Here is a 17,314-nt window from a genome sequence, read left to right on the forward strand (position 1 = left end):
CTAATGCATTGCTTATGCCTATACTTTCCTAAATTGCACAACTGTAATTGCAGATGTGTAAGGTTTACATATCACTTTAAAGGAACTGGATCTTGATGGAGCAGACAATTGTCGGGAAGGAAGAGTTCCTTCCTGACAATCGCCAGCTTGTCAGTGGAGGTGACCGCTGCATTTACATGCAGCGATCACCTCCACAGTATGGGGAGGAATGATTGCTAATGCCATCGCTCGTCCCCATACAAAATCATTGTTTTCCGGCAGCAGAGGGTGTTTAGACGGCACAATATTCTGCCCACAATTGATAATTTAGGTGACTGCACCAATGATCTATTTCCCAATGAGCGAACCTTTTGCTAGTTCAATGGGTAATCTGTTGCACATTTAAATAGGCCGATTATCACTAATGAGCATTCCTAAGAGCACTCGTTAGAGATGATCTGCCTGAATATCAGACAGTTTAAAGAGCCCTTTAGTGCTCTAGCAGTACCATACAGTATAACAGTCAATGATGATGGGAGTCCAGGTCATTTTTGCCCAAGTTTATCTACTTTGGACAAAGTACTTATTAGAAGGGTCCTTCAGCCGTAAGCAGATCAAAGGATGTCCCACTCCTGGACCCACCTGCAATCAGCTGTAATATGTGTAGAAATTTCGCAAAAAGTGTTAATTTTCCCTTTGGTGGTACCACAGCAAAATAAAAGGCCACCATGCACCTTCAATAGCTGTTGGACGACAGCCATCTCTCTGTATTTTCCCACACACATCCATGTTTGGTCTGGCTGAAAGAGTATTCAGTGGGGAGAGAGGAGAAAGCTGCTGCCAGACACTTCTGGTGGTAGGTTATATGCCAGGAAAACAAAAGGATCAGATGAAAATATTACCTTTGCCCGATCCTTCTCTCTCCCAACAGATGTTGGTAGCCCACCATACACTTTAGACTATTGGCTGAATTCACCGTTCTTGGTGGGCTTAGCCAACAATACACTAATGTGTAGGCGGCCTTAACACTTTACACAATTCCCATTAAAATCAATGAACTGAGTGCACTCTTTGTAGCATTCTCAATGCAGACTATCGGATGAAGTTCCTGAATGGGAGACCCTCCTCTATTAACTGAGAGTTCCTTAAGGAGCACCTCTCCTTAGGATTAACCCTTTCAAACCAGGCATACTGCCTAGTAGGGTTGATCCCGATTCCTGCTCATTAAAATGATACCAGTCTTGTGAAAATTGGTTATGGAGTTCCCGAGAAAAAAAACTACTTTTATTCTTTAAGCAACTGAGGCTTCAATTAGGTGAGGGTCCAGCACTGGAAAGTTGAGGCGCTGAGGTGCACTGAGTGACTTAGTCCCCCCCCTCGGTGCACTGAAGCCTTCAGTTGCATAAAGAATAAAATTAAAATATCTTTTTCTCAGGAACGTTGGTACTCATTTTCACCGGACAGAAATCAATTTTAATCAGCAAGGTCAACGCTGCTAGGCAGTATAACTGGTTTGATAGGTTTAATCCTGTAGACAGGTGCACTTTTAAGGTTTTTTCTGAGATAATGAAAAACTCGTCCAAAAGGGAGGGAATGTGATAACATAACAAAAGGTAATAGAGAAATCAAACTTTGCAGGCCACCTCTAGTGCCGTTGGAGATAAACAAAAAACTAGCACTTGCCTCTTAAATTGACCCAAACTCTAGCAATCCTTGCCAGCCACGGATTACTTAGCTGCAGTGATGACATGCCCATTGCAGCCAGTCACTGACCTTAGCGATGTATGGTATGAGACCATTGAGGGTATAAGGGCATGTCACCACTGCATACTAGGGAGGACCAAAGAGGCAAAGGTATAATAACAGGAGTGTATCTATGTTGCCACACTCCTTTGGCCAAATTTTTCATTATCTCAGAAAACCCCTTCTTCATTAGAATATTTGAAACAGTTTTTTCTTTAAACTTTACACAACTTGAAAGAACTCACACTATCATATATCAAATTCTAATGGAACAGTGCCCTTTAAAATGTCCCGACATCCGGGATTCCCAATGATCAGCTGTTTAAGAAGGCACCGGTACTCACAGTAGCGTCCCTGCATTCTCTCAGCTTAGCTTAGACCGGGGTAAGTCATGTTCACCAGTCACATGGCCTAGGAGCAGCTCAGCCCCATTGAAATGAATAGGGCTGAGCTGCGATACCAAGCACAGCCGCTGTACAATGTAAGCCACTGTGCTTGATGAGCTGAGGGGCCATTGCATTACTGTGAGCGCTGATGCCTTTTCAAACAGCTGATTGGTGGGGTTCCTCGTTGTCAGACCCCCTCCGATCAGTATAAAAGTTGTGGAAAACCCCTTTAATTTCTGGAAAGACTGCAGAATTGGTATAAAGTCTCCCATACACATTACTGTATTGATGGCTGAACCCACCGAGAACAGCTGACAACATAGGGTTCATGGGGAGCTCCCGACTCTCCCCCAAATGATTGAGAAGGATTGGACAAACTGAATTTTTTTTTACCCGATATTTTTGTTTTCCTAGAAGATAACCCACCTGTCAGCGGATCTCTCACCATTGATAACAACATAGACGCTTACCTGAACGTATATGTCTATGGGGGGAGTCGGGAGAGATAGCTGTTGGCCAAATGATCATTCGGTTGACAGCTATTAAATGTGTATGACCGGCTCAAGGATTTAAACAACTTGGCCAGGGGAGGAAATTAGTTTATAGTCTCAGTTATTTCACATGCAAATACTGTAATAAAAAACACACAATGCCTGGGAATAATTTACAAGTCATTTTCTCTCTTTTTAAAAAGATTTTTTCAAGGCATCATACACATCTTACAGAAGCCAATGTTAGGATTTTCAAATCCAATCAGCCCATGTCTATTTGGAAACAAATAAAGACTTGGCACTTCGGCGTAGAAGTAGGATGCATCAATGCCAAGTCTGAACAGTTCACCGCTCAAAGTTTCTGCCCCCTCTCGGCTTGTTACACAGGATAGTTATCTAGGTGGAAGAGTTGGATGAGAACCAGTTATTTGGCCATTGACCTCACATTGCTTAAGTTTTCTGACATGCCCAATAATGATGGCGAGAGGGTCATATCACAGTATGAAGGTCATTTTGGGGCTAGATCCTCTGGAATATTTAGCCAACTGTTTGATAACAATGTCATTATCTCGGTACGAGTGTCCAAAGCTTGCATAGGCCTATCAGAGTTTTCATCCAAGAAATGAGAGCATTAAACCCATTAGCAAGGGGCTGAGCAGTTATTAAAATCAAACCTGCCTGAATTGAATGGGTTATTACTTAAATACACAACAGCAGAGAAACCTCATTAAACCAGTGATTTGGCAATGCTTTTCGAAATCTCACATTAATGTCTAAGATTTGACAAAGGATTTTAGGTCTCGGTGCCAATAAAGCTTGCAATTTGGCAGTAACGTTTATAAACCCATTTTTATCCTTTAGTTTAAACCAATTAGTTAATAAAAACAGTTGTGTTTATTCCTACATAATGTATCTTGACTGATTTGAATCTTTTACATCAATTAAGGCACTGTCAATTAAAGGGCATCTGTCAGCAGATTTGTACCTATGAAACCGGCTGACCTGTTACATGTACACTCGGCAACTGAAGGCATCTGTGTTGGTCCCATGTTCATATGTGCCCATATTGCTGAGAAAAATGATGTTTTAATATATGCACATGAGCCTCTAGGAGCAACGGAGGCGTCGCTGTTACACCTAAAGGCTCTGCTCTCTCTGCAACTGCCATGCCCTCTGCACTTTCACAGGACCAAGTAGTGTAAATGTGATCCCTTTCAATCAAAGTGCAGAGGGCACAGCAGCACCTCTCGGTGTAATGGCAACGCCCCCCGTTGCTCCTAGAGGTTCATTTGCATATAATAAAACATCATTTTTCTCAGCAATGCGGGCACATATGAACATGGGACCAACAAAGATGCCTTCAGCTGCTGAGTGCACATGTAACAGGTCAGCCAGTCTCATAGGTAAAAATCTTCTGACAGATGCCCTTTAAGTACCAGGCGGCAACTTCAATGCTGCCCCAGTGGCAGTAGGTACAACAGGAGAACCAACCCGAATCTTCACACTAGCCTGCCGTTCTCCCCACACCAATTGCTCTCAGCCCTCTCAACATATTTTGCTCACATCTTTGGTTAGACTTGTCTTTTCCACTCTTAGGCTTCTCTGTGACCATCTCTCCTGCTTTGAGGGATCACCACAAGATATGACAAATATTTTGGACCCGTTTTTCTGATATCAAACCTTCTACCCCAAAAAGTAAGGGCCAGTATTGGTTTTCTTTTATTGTAATGACATAGCCTATATGGATACCAAGACATGAAAGCTATTATAGCCATTGTAGTAGCATGCGCAGTCCCTCCCCAGTATAAGTGAAAGGTGGCTGCTGATGGGCGGCCATTTTGGGGAAGGTAAGCAAAGCTGCAAGTAAACATAAATTAGGCATATTAACCATCGTACATTGGTGTCAATGGTTTAATGATGCCTTTTGCTAGCTGCATGTATGTGCTGTTCCCAGAAAATGTGCAGCTAGTAATAGATATAGTGGCCAACACCTTTAATGTCACATTTAGAAGTCCTATTTTGGAATCGTATCTAGGTTTTACCTTGATCCGGTGATCAACCCCTCAAACCTAGCAAGTCAGGAACAGACTCCTTGCAGCACTTGAGGAACCAAGCCAAGGATTATGCTGTTCTGATGATGTCAGCCCTTCCATTAATTGAACCGAGCACAAGAGACCCATGAAGATAGGATCAAAAAGGCACCAATCAAACAAACAGAGGGAGAAAAAGGGCCATCAGGGGAGGATAGAATTAAAACAAGCCTTCAAATTGTAGACAGTATGCAGAGCCACCTCTCATGTTGATCAGCATGAAGATAAACAGAAAAAGTACAGGAATATGTAGCTGCTGAATCATCGTTTAAAAGGTTGGATCCCTGTTTTTGAGCTACGGATGTTATTGATGTCATGTCCCCAGGAAGCTTTTGCAGTCTTTATTACTGTATGCTTTACATAATATTTTTTCAAGTGAATCTTCCAGTTACTTTAACCACAAACCGTGTATTTCTTGCCACCTCAAATATAATTTCCCAAACATCCTCTTGTATGATCATTCCAAGTTTTCATTGTGTGTACTTCTGACTGTTCATACCTTGATGTGGAAATAGAGAGTGAAAACTAAATATACTGTAAGTTTGTCAGGTATTTTAGTGACCCTGGTTGCTTTCAACAGGGAGGGAACTGCATAATTAGATTTGCAGTTTAAAAGGCATAGGCGGTTCTTAGATAACTTTACAGACATTTATGCTGAAATACTCACATACTTTAGTGGGCAACTGCATACCAAAAGTCAGCCTACGGCAGAGGTATGCTATTGTATTCAGTCCTGCCAACATGACCATCATGGTGCAATCCGAGTCTTACACAGATGGACTCTCTGCTCAAACTTCTACTTTTCACCAGTCGACAGCCACTGTGCAATAGATTGTACAACACCCACCAAATTTAAACACTGGGTCATTAAAAACACATAAGGCTGAGATAAGTCTACACGAATCAAGACTCCACAAAAAAAAATTGGACTATGGCTCCTCCATATAGAAACAAAGAAAATGATTTATTAAATATACATCAGACAGTAATTGTAACATATAAAATCAGCAGTAAGAGGGCATACTTCAGTGAGGAATAAAACCCTAGAGGGGGCTGAGGGGGTCAGCACACAGGAGTACCCTGGATACAAAAAAGGAGCCACACAGAGGGCCAACTAAAAACATGTAAACCCTGGACATAAAGGTCCAATGGAGAAGTTGGTAAGTTAAGTGTGGAAATCAAAAAGCAATAATAAATACCCCAAGGTTGCGGGTCTATCCTCCCAACAACGTTTCGCCAGTGAACTGGCTTCTTCCGGGGATGCAATAGATTGATACCATACACTGTGATGGGTAAATATGCCACCCACTAATAACAATCGGCGACAATGAAAATCACCTTCAGTTGCACCACAATGAAATTAACCATATAACTCGGGACCAAATACACAATTTCTACAGATTATCTGGACCTGTCTGGTTGTCCAAGGGTTTTCCTATGAAAAACATTTATCACCTATCTACAGAATAAGTAATAAATGTATGATGGCTCGAGGCTGCACTGCGCAGATCCCCAGAGATCAGAAGAATGAGGGTCTTGAGCCACCACTGCTTCTCACTGAACAACCACAGTGGGGAGGAGCTTAAAAGGATCGGTGGTCGAGCATGCACTGTGCAGCTTCCTTCAACGTCTATGGAGTGAACAGAAACAGCTGAGCAATGTACCCGGCTCTGTTTCCGACAGCCCTATAGACATTAAACGGGGCAGCAGTGTGCATGCTCAACTGATGAACCATTTAGTGAGAACCTCATTCTAGAGATCCCAGCAATCGGGCCCACAATGATCATACATTTATTACCTATCCTATGGAATGGTGATCAATGCTTTTCGTGGAACTACCCCCTTAAACTGTTCATACACAAGGGATAGCTATTGATGGATCTTTCTCATTGAAATGCACTTAAAGCCAACTGTACATGTCTGTTCTCTAACAGGGGAAAGGAGGTTAGCGACTTCCAGACAGATATGAGTTTTTAGTGCAAAATAATGCATCTTGTATTAGGCATTTTTATGAAGAAAATCTGCCAATAAGAATAATCCATTACACTTAGTTTGACAGGAGAACAAGGCCAGGGGTGGACTGGGAACTTAAGGTGGCCCTAATATTGTACATGGGTCCAAATTGACAGATGGTGGGGTAATATAAGTAGATGGCGGTAATACAAGTTGGCAGGGTCAGTAATAGTGCAGCACAAAATACCATATCACAGAACCAAATACCTCCTCAGAAGCTGTTCCTCTGTGGTGGCCATCAACAGCTGCCACATTCTCTCCAATTGTCTCTAATATGGATATGGAGCAGGGACTCCAAGCCAGCCCTACCTTCATCGTGCTGCCTGGACTTCCTCTAATAATGACCCCTATAGTATGTACCTGACCAGCGGCAGTGAGGGGTCTCGGGTGGCCCTATGGGCATGGGCCCACCAGGAAAAAACCCTTTAAGTTCAGCCCGTCCCTGGCATGGCTTAGTGGGAAAGGTGGTGTGGGTTATTGGTAAAGGGGCCACTAAGCATCATTTTGTGGAAAAATGTAACCAACATTTTTACATAAAACCAGGGGCGTTGCTAGGGTCTGAAGACAACCGGGGCATGAGCCCATGTGAAGCCACGCCCCCACCCCATGAAGCCACACCCTCATCGCCACCGGGGGGGCCTTCACAGTAGTTATTAACCCCTTTCAGCAGTCCCGCCTTCAGTGAATGGGGGACTGCTGAATGGGGTAATAACTACAGTAAAGGGCCTAGCCATCTGGGTAACCCCATAGATCATCCTAACCTGTGGTCAGCCCAATTTATAATTAAGCAAACCCCCTCAACTATAAACTAATCACAGAAGTTGGAACCCATCAACCCCCCTTGTACTTGTTCTGCTACTTGCAGGCTGCATGGGAATGAGTTCAGAACTTCTGTCACTTCGGTCCGCAATTCTGTTCTGCGGCACGTGATCCCGCGAGACCTGTGACCTCCTGCAGCGGGTCTCGCGGGATCACGCGCCGCAGAACAGAATTGCGGACCAAAGTGACTGAAGTTCTACCAGGTCCACTCAATATAATAGCCAAAAATGCTACCAGTGCCGCACCAGCATACAGGACTGTGCCATGCACAGAGCCTCCATAACAGTGCCATTCACAGATCCCCCTCCCCATAACAGTGCCATCCACAGATCCCCCTCCCCATAACAGTGCCATCCACATAACAGTGCCATTCACATAACCCCCTCCCCATAACAGTGCCATCCACAGATCCCCCTCCCCGCCGCTCACAGGAGTATACATTTTAAACTGTAATCCTAATCCGTATCCTGCAACTTTAACTTTAAATCAACGCTCATCTCTAGTCTTTACTATCTTACTTTCAGCTAGTCAGCTCCAGTAACAGGCAGTGCGGGCGGTGCTCACTCACTGACGTCACGCGCCTGCGCCGCCTAGTGGGAGGAGCAGGCACCTGACATCAGTGAGCGAGCGCCGCCCGCACTGCCTGCTGTTACCGGAGCCGAGTAAGAATCGAGTAATGAGATAAGAGCTGATTTCAAGTTAAGTTAAGTCTGCAGGCGGATTAGGATTAGAGTTTAGAATTTATAAATATATGTGAACGGCGGGGCCGGTGTAGCGCAGGAGAGTCAGAGCGCCGGCCGGCCCTGGCAGTGCCAGCATAACATTCGGGGCACTGGTCAAAACATCCTCAAGCCCCGAATGTTTTGACCTAACGACGCCCCTGCATAAAACTCTATACTTATTGGCTTACTTTGCAACATAGTATAGAGAAAGACAAAAGTGTCTGGCCATGCACCATATTTATCATCCAGTCTGAGCCAGTGTGATAAATTTGGCTCGCCTTTAGACTGCCAGTCTAATTGTATGCAATCTACATTTCAGACAGGATTAGTTAAATCTAACTGTGTGTATTGTGTATGCTACAAAGGATGGGAAGCATTCAAACACAGCATATTACCTAAATCAAATAGAAAAGCATCTAGTAAAGAAACACTGCAGTACCAAATATGACTTCTCATGGACCATATTGTGACACAGATTATATACAAGTTTGGTTACTTTGTTAAAACAAGGATTTCCCTTTAAAATGATATTACTGTTTTTCATACTTTTGTTTAATCCTACTGACATATGTAACCGGTTTCATGCTGTGTCACATGCACCACTTATAGAAATGGCCACCAGGGAGTAAACTATGTATCACTCATTCACTGGTATTTTAAAAGCAAAAACTACAAAGATGATATTATCTGTAAGTTTAGACCTAATCCTGCAAATGCCCGTAAATGTATCCAGGATTATGTGCGTTATTTATGAGGAAGAGACATTTTTACACATAACCACATAAGCTATTTCGTTTTCCCGGATCAAGACATTTCCTAACCTTACGGCATGATTTGCTGTGGCATATCGATGACCTGTGTATAATGCAGACTGTGGAGCTGTGTAATACAGAACACATTTCATACATGCACTGATACGTCAACATAAGAGCCTTTCATAAAGCTCTGCAGGTTTATCTGCGATATATTGAGAATACTTTACTAAAAGCCTCAAGTTCCGTTTTATAAAAGAAAGTTTTGGTGAGCAAATCCTTAATGGAAACCCTTAAAATTTTTTATAAGTAATTTAGAGTATTCTCTGGTTTTAGCGGTTACTTACACAAAATATTAAAGGGGTTGTCCAGGATTTTGATATTGATGGGTCAGACACCCCGCCAATCAGCTGTTTTCTTGTTGTTCCGATGCTAAAAGTAGGTCCCTGAAATACACGGCTCTGTCCATTGTGCAGTGGTGTTCTCATTCGCTGGGAGCAGTTATCAGCTCATTACACAATGAATAGAGCTGTGTAGTTCTGGTACCTACTTCTGGCACTGGAGCTCCAAGAAAACAGCTTTTTGTATGAGAGTATGGGGTGCCAGAACCCTGCCAATCTAATTTTGATGGCCTATCAATATCAAAAGTAGAGATGAGCGAACCTTTTAAGATTCACAGAATTTTTGAAAAACATTTGGTTCGGACATGAATTTAATTGTGAGAGAAAGAGAGCAAGAGAGAACAAGAGCGATCGCCTGAAACAAATCAGAAAACATTTGGGTTCATTAGAATTTAAACTTTTTGGGAAATTCGGGATGAATTCCGAACCGGGAGAATCGATTCGCTCACCCTTAATCAAAAGCATTTAAGAAATTACAATTACTTAGAATATTGATAGGATTACTCCCACTGACCACAACTGGGATTCCAACACAGAGCAAGGGAGTCATTGAAATTTAAGGCATCACAAATGTTTCACACAACTTATGATATGTCATAGAGACTCCATGTGCACACACCCTTATTGTGTAAAGTTGAGCCTACCGGAGGATCCACTGGTGCCCCAACGGATTAGTCCAACCCTGTGTACAGTTTGTTCATGGGATTTTGGTACAAACATAGGCAGTTTACTAACTTTTCACACAACTTTTGATACGTCATAGAGACTTCTAAACGAGGGGGAGAGAAGCGCAGGGCTATTGCTCTCTCTCTCTCTCCTCACTGCACGAGATGTGATCCATCACCAGTGAGGAGAGAAAGCTTGATATGTGAACACTTTTCTCCCCTTGTTCTAGAGAACGGTGGGGGTCTCAGCACTCAGACCTCCACCAATCACAACTTTTGACAGGTCAAAAGTTGTGTGAGAAGTTAGAGACGCTTTAAACTGTCTATGTCTGCCCCAAGATCCCATGAACTATACTTAGGGTCTGACTGGCCCTATGGAGCACCAGCAGAACCTCAGGTAGGCCCAGCTTCTGACACAATAAGGGTATGTGCACATGGAGTGCCCATGCTCTTGACTTTCCATCCAGATTTTGCCTGAGGGAAATCATCAGCATACACTTTACCGGGTGAAGTGTATAAGATTTCATCAAATCTCATCCACATGTTGCGTAATAAAGCAGGGGGTAGTCAGCACAGAAATGCACCTGCAGTGAGGGTTTAAAATCTGCAGCATGTCAATTTTTTTTGCCGATTTTTACCAGGGACTTTACCGTTTCCAGTGCATATGATGAAATCCACCGCTAATGTGCGACAAATGCTTATGTAACGCAGGCTGATTTTGCAGCAAATTTGTTTGGATTTTGTAGCAGAGTAGTGGCAAATCTATGTATGTAATGTCTTGTGTGAAGTGTTGGGTTAAATGTATACTGTATTCTTATAGTATTTTGTATTTTATTTCCTTTGACTTAATTTATGTATATGTCTAACAGTTTCTGTTTGCCAGCACATTATAGCTATTATATATTTTTCTGGAAAGGAGAACTCCTCCACTATCTGATCAGCAGGGGCTGCACCAATTAACTGCTCTGGCTTGGCTCCATCGATGGAAGTCTGCACTGCTCCCATTGACTTCACTGTGTGCAGCGCAGTAGTAACGCACTCCTGCAGCTACAATATTGCTGGCACTGTGTAGCTCTGGCGCTGACTTCCATTGACAGAGCTACATAGACCAGCTGAGTAGTGGGGGAGCGGGGTGTTGGACCTCCGCTGATCAGCTAGTGATGGCCTATTCTTAGACTAGGTCATCACTTAAACCCTAGACAACCCCCTTAAAGGGGTTGTCTAAGTTATATTAATTGATGACCCATCCTCAGGATAGGTCATCAATATCAGATCGGCGGGGGTCTGACAGCCGGCACCCCTGCCAATTAGCTGTTTGAAGTGTATAGTAACGAGTCGTCCCATTGAAATGAATGGGACTGCGCAGATGTGCCGGCGAGCAGGTAAACAATGAAGAGGAGGCAGCGCTGGCACAGTGCACACCTTCTCTTCAAACAGCTGATCGGCAGGGGTGCCGGGTGTCAGACCCCCGCTGATCTGATATTGATGACTTATCCTGAGGATAGGTCATCAATAAATATAACTTGGATGACCCCTTTAAGAAAAAAAATTAATCCAGAACACCCCAAACCAGCTAAACATTAATGGATTCTCAATCAGTTATGGATTTGGCCTCCTTTTAGCCACAGAGCTGGTAATAAAATATGTATTATTTCTATAATTTTTCCCTAACTCAGAATAGGGTGAAGATTTTCCCCCCTCCCCCCGTATTTAGAAACCCTATATTATTTTGTCGTCCACTGAATTTGACCAGATATGCAGTATATTTCGGAAACACAACTGTTGATTTCAAATTAGCTTTACATTTGACTAAATACAAACATTAGTCTGTTAGAGCGAAGACCTGGCTGTGGGAAATGTCGCTGTAAACTAGCAAGTGATGAACAAACGAGGGTTTCTGTAAATGTTATAATGTGTCATTGTTAAAATATGTTATCAAAGCTGGAAATGGCGTACAAATATACGGTAATGTCTGGTGCCACCTCCATTGTGGAGTAAGAGAGGACAAGTCCTGTATTGTATGCAAGCCTGGCAGAACTTAAAAAGGAGAAGCCAGGGTTTGCCCCCACAACAGTGTTAATATTGTTTATATCTGTGGAAGTCATTGTGACACAAGTCGGCGAAGATGCCGAGGCTAGACGATAGCTTCAAGACTGCAGTAATACATATGATTTTGTTTGCATGCTGGAGACCAGAGTAAAAATTTTAAAAAATTCACATGAAAACAATCCATCACCGATCCACAGGACAGCTGATAAATCTATCAGAATCCACCCTAATTTCCGCTGGCAAAAAACCCTGTGTGAACGGGGCTTAAGCTAATAATAAGAAAATATCAAAAAGACAATTACAGATATATATTCAGACATTTTAAAGAGCATCTGTCAGCAGATTTGTCCCTATGACACTGGCTGACCTGTTACATGTGCACTTGGCAGCTACAGACATCTGTGTCGGTCCCATGTTCACATGTGCCCGCACTGCTGAGAAAAATGATAATTTAATATATGCAAATGATCCTCTAGGAGCAATGAGGGAGTTGCTGTTACACCTAGAGGCTCAGCTCTCTCTGCACTTTGATTGACAGCGCCAGGCGTATGATGACGTTTTCATTGCCTGGCCATCAGTCAAAATTCAGAGGGCACGGCAGCAGGGGTGCACCTAGCCTTTCTGCTGCCTGAAGCGAAAACTGAAACGCCCGGCTCAGGCAGCGCAATAATGATGACACCGGCCTCTGATAGGGTACAGGAACTAGGACTAAAGGAAACGGTGGGCCAGGGAGACATCACTGTCGTCACAGCATTCAACTGTATTGTTGCCCTGAGTACAGCAATGCAGTTAAATATGTAGAGATGAGCGTTTCCACAATGAAAGTGCTTATTGCCTATGGCATTTCTGCTGCCCCCCCCCCCCCCCTCTTGCCCCTACCTGGTGCTGCCTGAGGCAATCGCCTCACCTGGCCTCATTGGTGGTGCACCCCTGTGCGGCAGTTCTAGAGAGAGCAGAGACTCTAGGTGTAACGGCAACGCCCCCGTTGCTCCTAGAGGCTCATTTACATATATTAAAACTTAATTTTTCTCAGCAATGCGGACATGGGACCAACACAGAGGCCTTCAGCTGCCAAGAGCACATTTAACAGGTCAGCCAGTGTCATAGGTGCAAATGCCCTTTAAATAATGGACTCGGCACTGTCAGAAAACACCCTGATTACCAAAAACACAGCATGCATATTTACTTGTTGGTGAGCATCTCTCCAGTCTTTTCATCTACATAATGGGGATCAGGTCAATGCAGAGCCAGTGAGCGTGCTGTAGGTCACTGCGAGTTCACAGCCAGGGTTTATTTATGGGCACTATGATTAAAGCACAAAAGAACAGTGAATATATTTTTGCAAGCAAAACTTTAAGCATGGCTGCCAGCTCTGTCTCAGAGAGGCCAGAGATCTTACAAACCCCACAGATCTTCTGCATGATACAGTAACCGTCCCTTATAAACACATGATGCCATCTATAAATATAAAATCTGTGTTGGATTAACGATTTTTCCTTCAGTAAGGCCTCATTCACATGACCATGTTAGTTTTGTGGTCTGCAACCTGCAGATCTGCAAAATACAGATGCGGTCCATGTTGCATCCACATTTTTTTTTTTCCACTTCAAAAAGGTCCGTGGTCCACATTTTGCCTTTTTGCTAAATGGACATAAAGTTGCGGAAAGCACGCGGATTATCTGTAAGATGTGTCCTATACTTGTCCGCAAAATGCGGGCCATGGACCCATTGAAGTCAATGGGTCCACATAAGATGCGTATGCAACATGGACGGTATCCGTACTTTGTGGATTCACAATTTGCGGACTGCAAAATACATACGGCTGTGTGCATGAGGCCTTATAAAAAGTGTTAGAATCCCCCGACATTAACGAAAGCCAAATGAGGCTATTAATTTGATGATGGATAATGTACCTTTGCCAATCACATACTGATGACATATACGAAGGATCGGCCATCAATAGATTTAAAGAGGACCTGTCATCTGTTTTAGCAACTACTTGCACTCCCCCATGTAATAATTCTGGAGCATTTTTCTGACTATATTTTGCCATTCTTTTATTTTTCCATCTAGAAGTTATGAATATATTACTAGCAGTTTGCAATGAAGGTCCAGCCGGGTGTTACCAGCTCGGGGTATGTCCCTGCACAGTGTGATACTATCTAATCAGTTCTGCCAGTGTTAGACTATGCAGGGACCCCCCCTCCCAACTGGTAACACCCATCTGGATCTTCATTGCAAACTGCTAGCAATCCAGAATAAAAGCATAAAGTATGTATAAGGGGCCCTGTAAAAACCACTGTAGTTGTCCATAAATATGAAAGTTGGTAAAAACGTTAACATTTAGAGAAATAAGAATGAAGATCTCCGGTTGGGATGCAGCAATTGCTGCGTAACAACCGTCAGGGAGCAAAGACATGGCCATGGAATTGGTCATCAGTCGGCCTAGGATGGCTACAGATGTCGGCCGCCCTAGGAGCTAGGCTGATGGAAGCTGGTCTGGCTGCTGGAATTCAGGATTAGATATTTTGCAATTGGCCTTGGCCTTTGCTTTGTTATTGTGAGTAAAAGGAGGTGTATAAAACGCTAAAGGGGTTTTCTTTGAGTAGAATATTGATGAGCTATGACCTGGGATAGGTCACCAATATTTGATCGGTGGAGGTCCATCTGCCGACACCACCGCCGATCAGCTGTTTGAAGAGGCTGTAGCACTCCAGTGAACAATGTAGGCTCTTTCTAGGCCAAAGAGGTCACGTACAATCAGTCAAGTGAATGGGCCTTGGCTGCATTACCAAGCACAGCCACTATACAATGTAAGGCGCAATGCTTGGTGAGGAGGCTCCAGCATTTACCGGAGAGCCAAGGTTTCTCTAAACTGCTGATCCCCAGGGGTGCAGGGACACGTACCCCCACCAATCAGATATTGATACAGATCCCGAGGACAGCTACTCCTGAAAAACACCTTTAATTATTTTTTTCACACTCTAGATTTGGGCACATACACACAAATATCTGTAGATACAACCAATATGTGTTTATAATGAGAACATGTGGACATCAATGAAGAACATATCAAGCCCTCATCTAAAAGATTTTTACACCATTTCACATATATTTTTCCGATTATCATCTGGACAACATTCTGTTTATGTATTCTTATTGTACTAACCATGCCGATTTTGTGTTTTATTTTTATAGTTTTTAATAAGTGACCGGGACAGAGATCCACAGTGCAGTCCTCACTGCTCCAGAACACAGTCCAAACCGGTTTGTGCTTCAGATGGGCGAACCTATGAGTCTATGTGCGATTACCAAAGAGCCAAGTGCAAGGATTCTGCCCTCAGTGTTGTTCATCGAGGGAGATGCAAAGGTAACGAGGGGAGTCGATCGATTTTAGGTTTTTATCCGGACGTATAACAGTAATGTTATCCTTAGATCTCAGTTTGCTAACTTTCTTCCATAATCTAGTAGAAGGCTCACATCCCACCTATCCCTTGATTGAACTTGATGGACTTATGTTTTTTTTTTTTTTTCAACCGTATTAAGTATGAAACTATGTAAGCCTCACCATATATGTATGCAGTGTCTAATTGTATTACCACATTTTCCCAGTGTAGACACCATATTTGCCACAATTTTCACATATATTTAAAGGGTCACTAAATCATAATAAACAATAAAAAAAAGAAGCATAACCTGCTAAGGAAAGAAAGAGTCTTTAGCTCTTTCTGCATGAACATCTGCAAGGTGCTGCAGAAAGCAGTTTTAGCAAATTTCCTACAGTCAGAGAAATGCCTCCGTTCCTCCCAGCACCTCCATCTTTGGCTTGGGACTTGTGAGGTCATGCGCACTAGCATGACCTCACAGTCAAAACAGGAAGTTTTGGGGAAAGGGGCGGGGCTTAACACCAATACACTTCAGAGGATGCCCAAAGCACTGTGAAAGAGCCAGAAACTGCTAAACTGATGGGGTCAAACTGGTGTAAAGTAGACCTGGCTTAGTTGGCCAAAGCAACTAATCAGATTCCACCTTTCATTAGATGCCTGAATGTCAAGTTTCCCCATATAGGTAGGAGGGATTGCTCACTGTATATTTAGGCAAATCTGACATTCATCAGTGTTGGAAAGCAGGATTACAAGTCTGCAGGAGCTGTGCACACGGTCCATATAGGTGTTACCCTTGCAAGAGCCTAAATTTCTTAGTATCCAGACAGGCAAAACTGCCTAGCTATGGTACTATTTAGTAGGGTACAGGGGGATTTGTCTTGGTAGATGTTACTTTTTGCATTCTGTACTACAGCCCCACATGGTTGTAAATTATCTTTCCCAGAATCCCAAAAGGCAAATTCTGCAGTACCTATTACAATTCCACTGGAGATCCCTTCCAACAAAATGGCCATGCAAACTGTGTAGACAAAAACTATGCAGCCCAAACCCAGCCACCTCCTCCTAAACCTCCTGGCTCATGTGCGCTAGCATCAGAGGGGGAGGGGGAAGAGGGGGAAGAGGGAGAAGGCTGCAGGCTGAGAGAACATTGCACTGCCTTTCTATTTTATATTCTATACAATCAGGATATATGATGAAACAAGAACACATAAAGACACATAAGAAGATAATGTTATTTTCGTTTTTTTGGGGGGATTCTGGGTTTAGTGTCCCTTTAAAACATACATTGTGGCACAGATTGCACATAGAAGCCTAAAATGAAGGAAGAATGGAACCATTATGTTAATGTAGCTGCCCACATGATTATATACAGCATCCTCATATATCATGGTTAGACATCTCTGGTCAGTGATGAGTCACTAGGGTCAGTTATAAAGCGTAAAAACTATTTTTTACAAGTTCCAGACACTCTTTATGGAGACACTGATTCTTGGCGAACATTATTGCAGCAAAAACATCAAAACAGGGGAAAAAAAAAAGAAGGGAAATAAAGGCCTTCCTACTGTCTCCTCACGATCATCATCACTATGAGGTTGAAACAAGCCATGAATAGTTATAGGAGAACATTTTGTATAACTGGCATTTGATATGCTGGCACCAGATGCAACACAATTATTAAAAGGCACATGCCACATCTCGGGCCATCGGTGCCCCAGAACTTTTCTGGCATTAATAATAATTAATAGGCTCAGTCACCTTAGCTCCCCCCAAAATGTATAGTGAAAAAAAAAATCTTTTTTGAAAAGTGGAAAGTGTGAT

The 17,314-nt window shown here is 43.0% G+C and overlaps 1 protein-coding gene across 3 annotated transcripts in view; it reads left to right on the forward strand.

Moving 5' to 3' along the window:
• The window catches only part of SMOC1 (SPARC related modular calcium binding 1), a 190,359-nt gene that overhangs the window by 53,015 nt on the left and 120,030 nt on the right, over positions 1-17,314 (forward strand). For all 3 annotated transcript variants that reach the window (XM_040412227.1, XM_040412228.1, XM_040412229.1), the window contains exon 2: positions 15,309-15,480. In XM_040412227.1, the coding sequence (XP_040268161.1) occupies positions 15,309-15,480 (172 nt within the window). The remainder of the gene's footprint in view (positions 1-15,308; positions 15,481-17,314) is intronic.

Source organism: Bufo bufo, chromosome 11 (assembly GCF_905171765.1).
Source record: "Bufo bufo chromosome 11, aBufBuf1.1, whole genome shotgun sequence".
Classification (NCBI taxonomy): domain Eukaryota; kingdom Metazoa; phylum Chordata; class Amphibia; order Anura; family Bufonidae; genus Bufo; species Bufo bufo.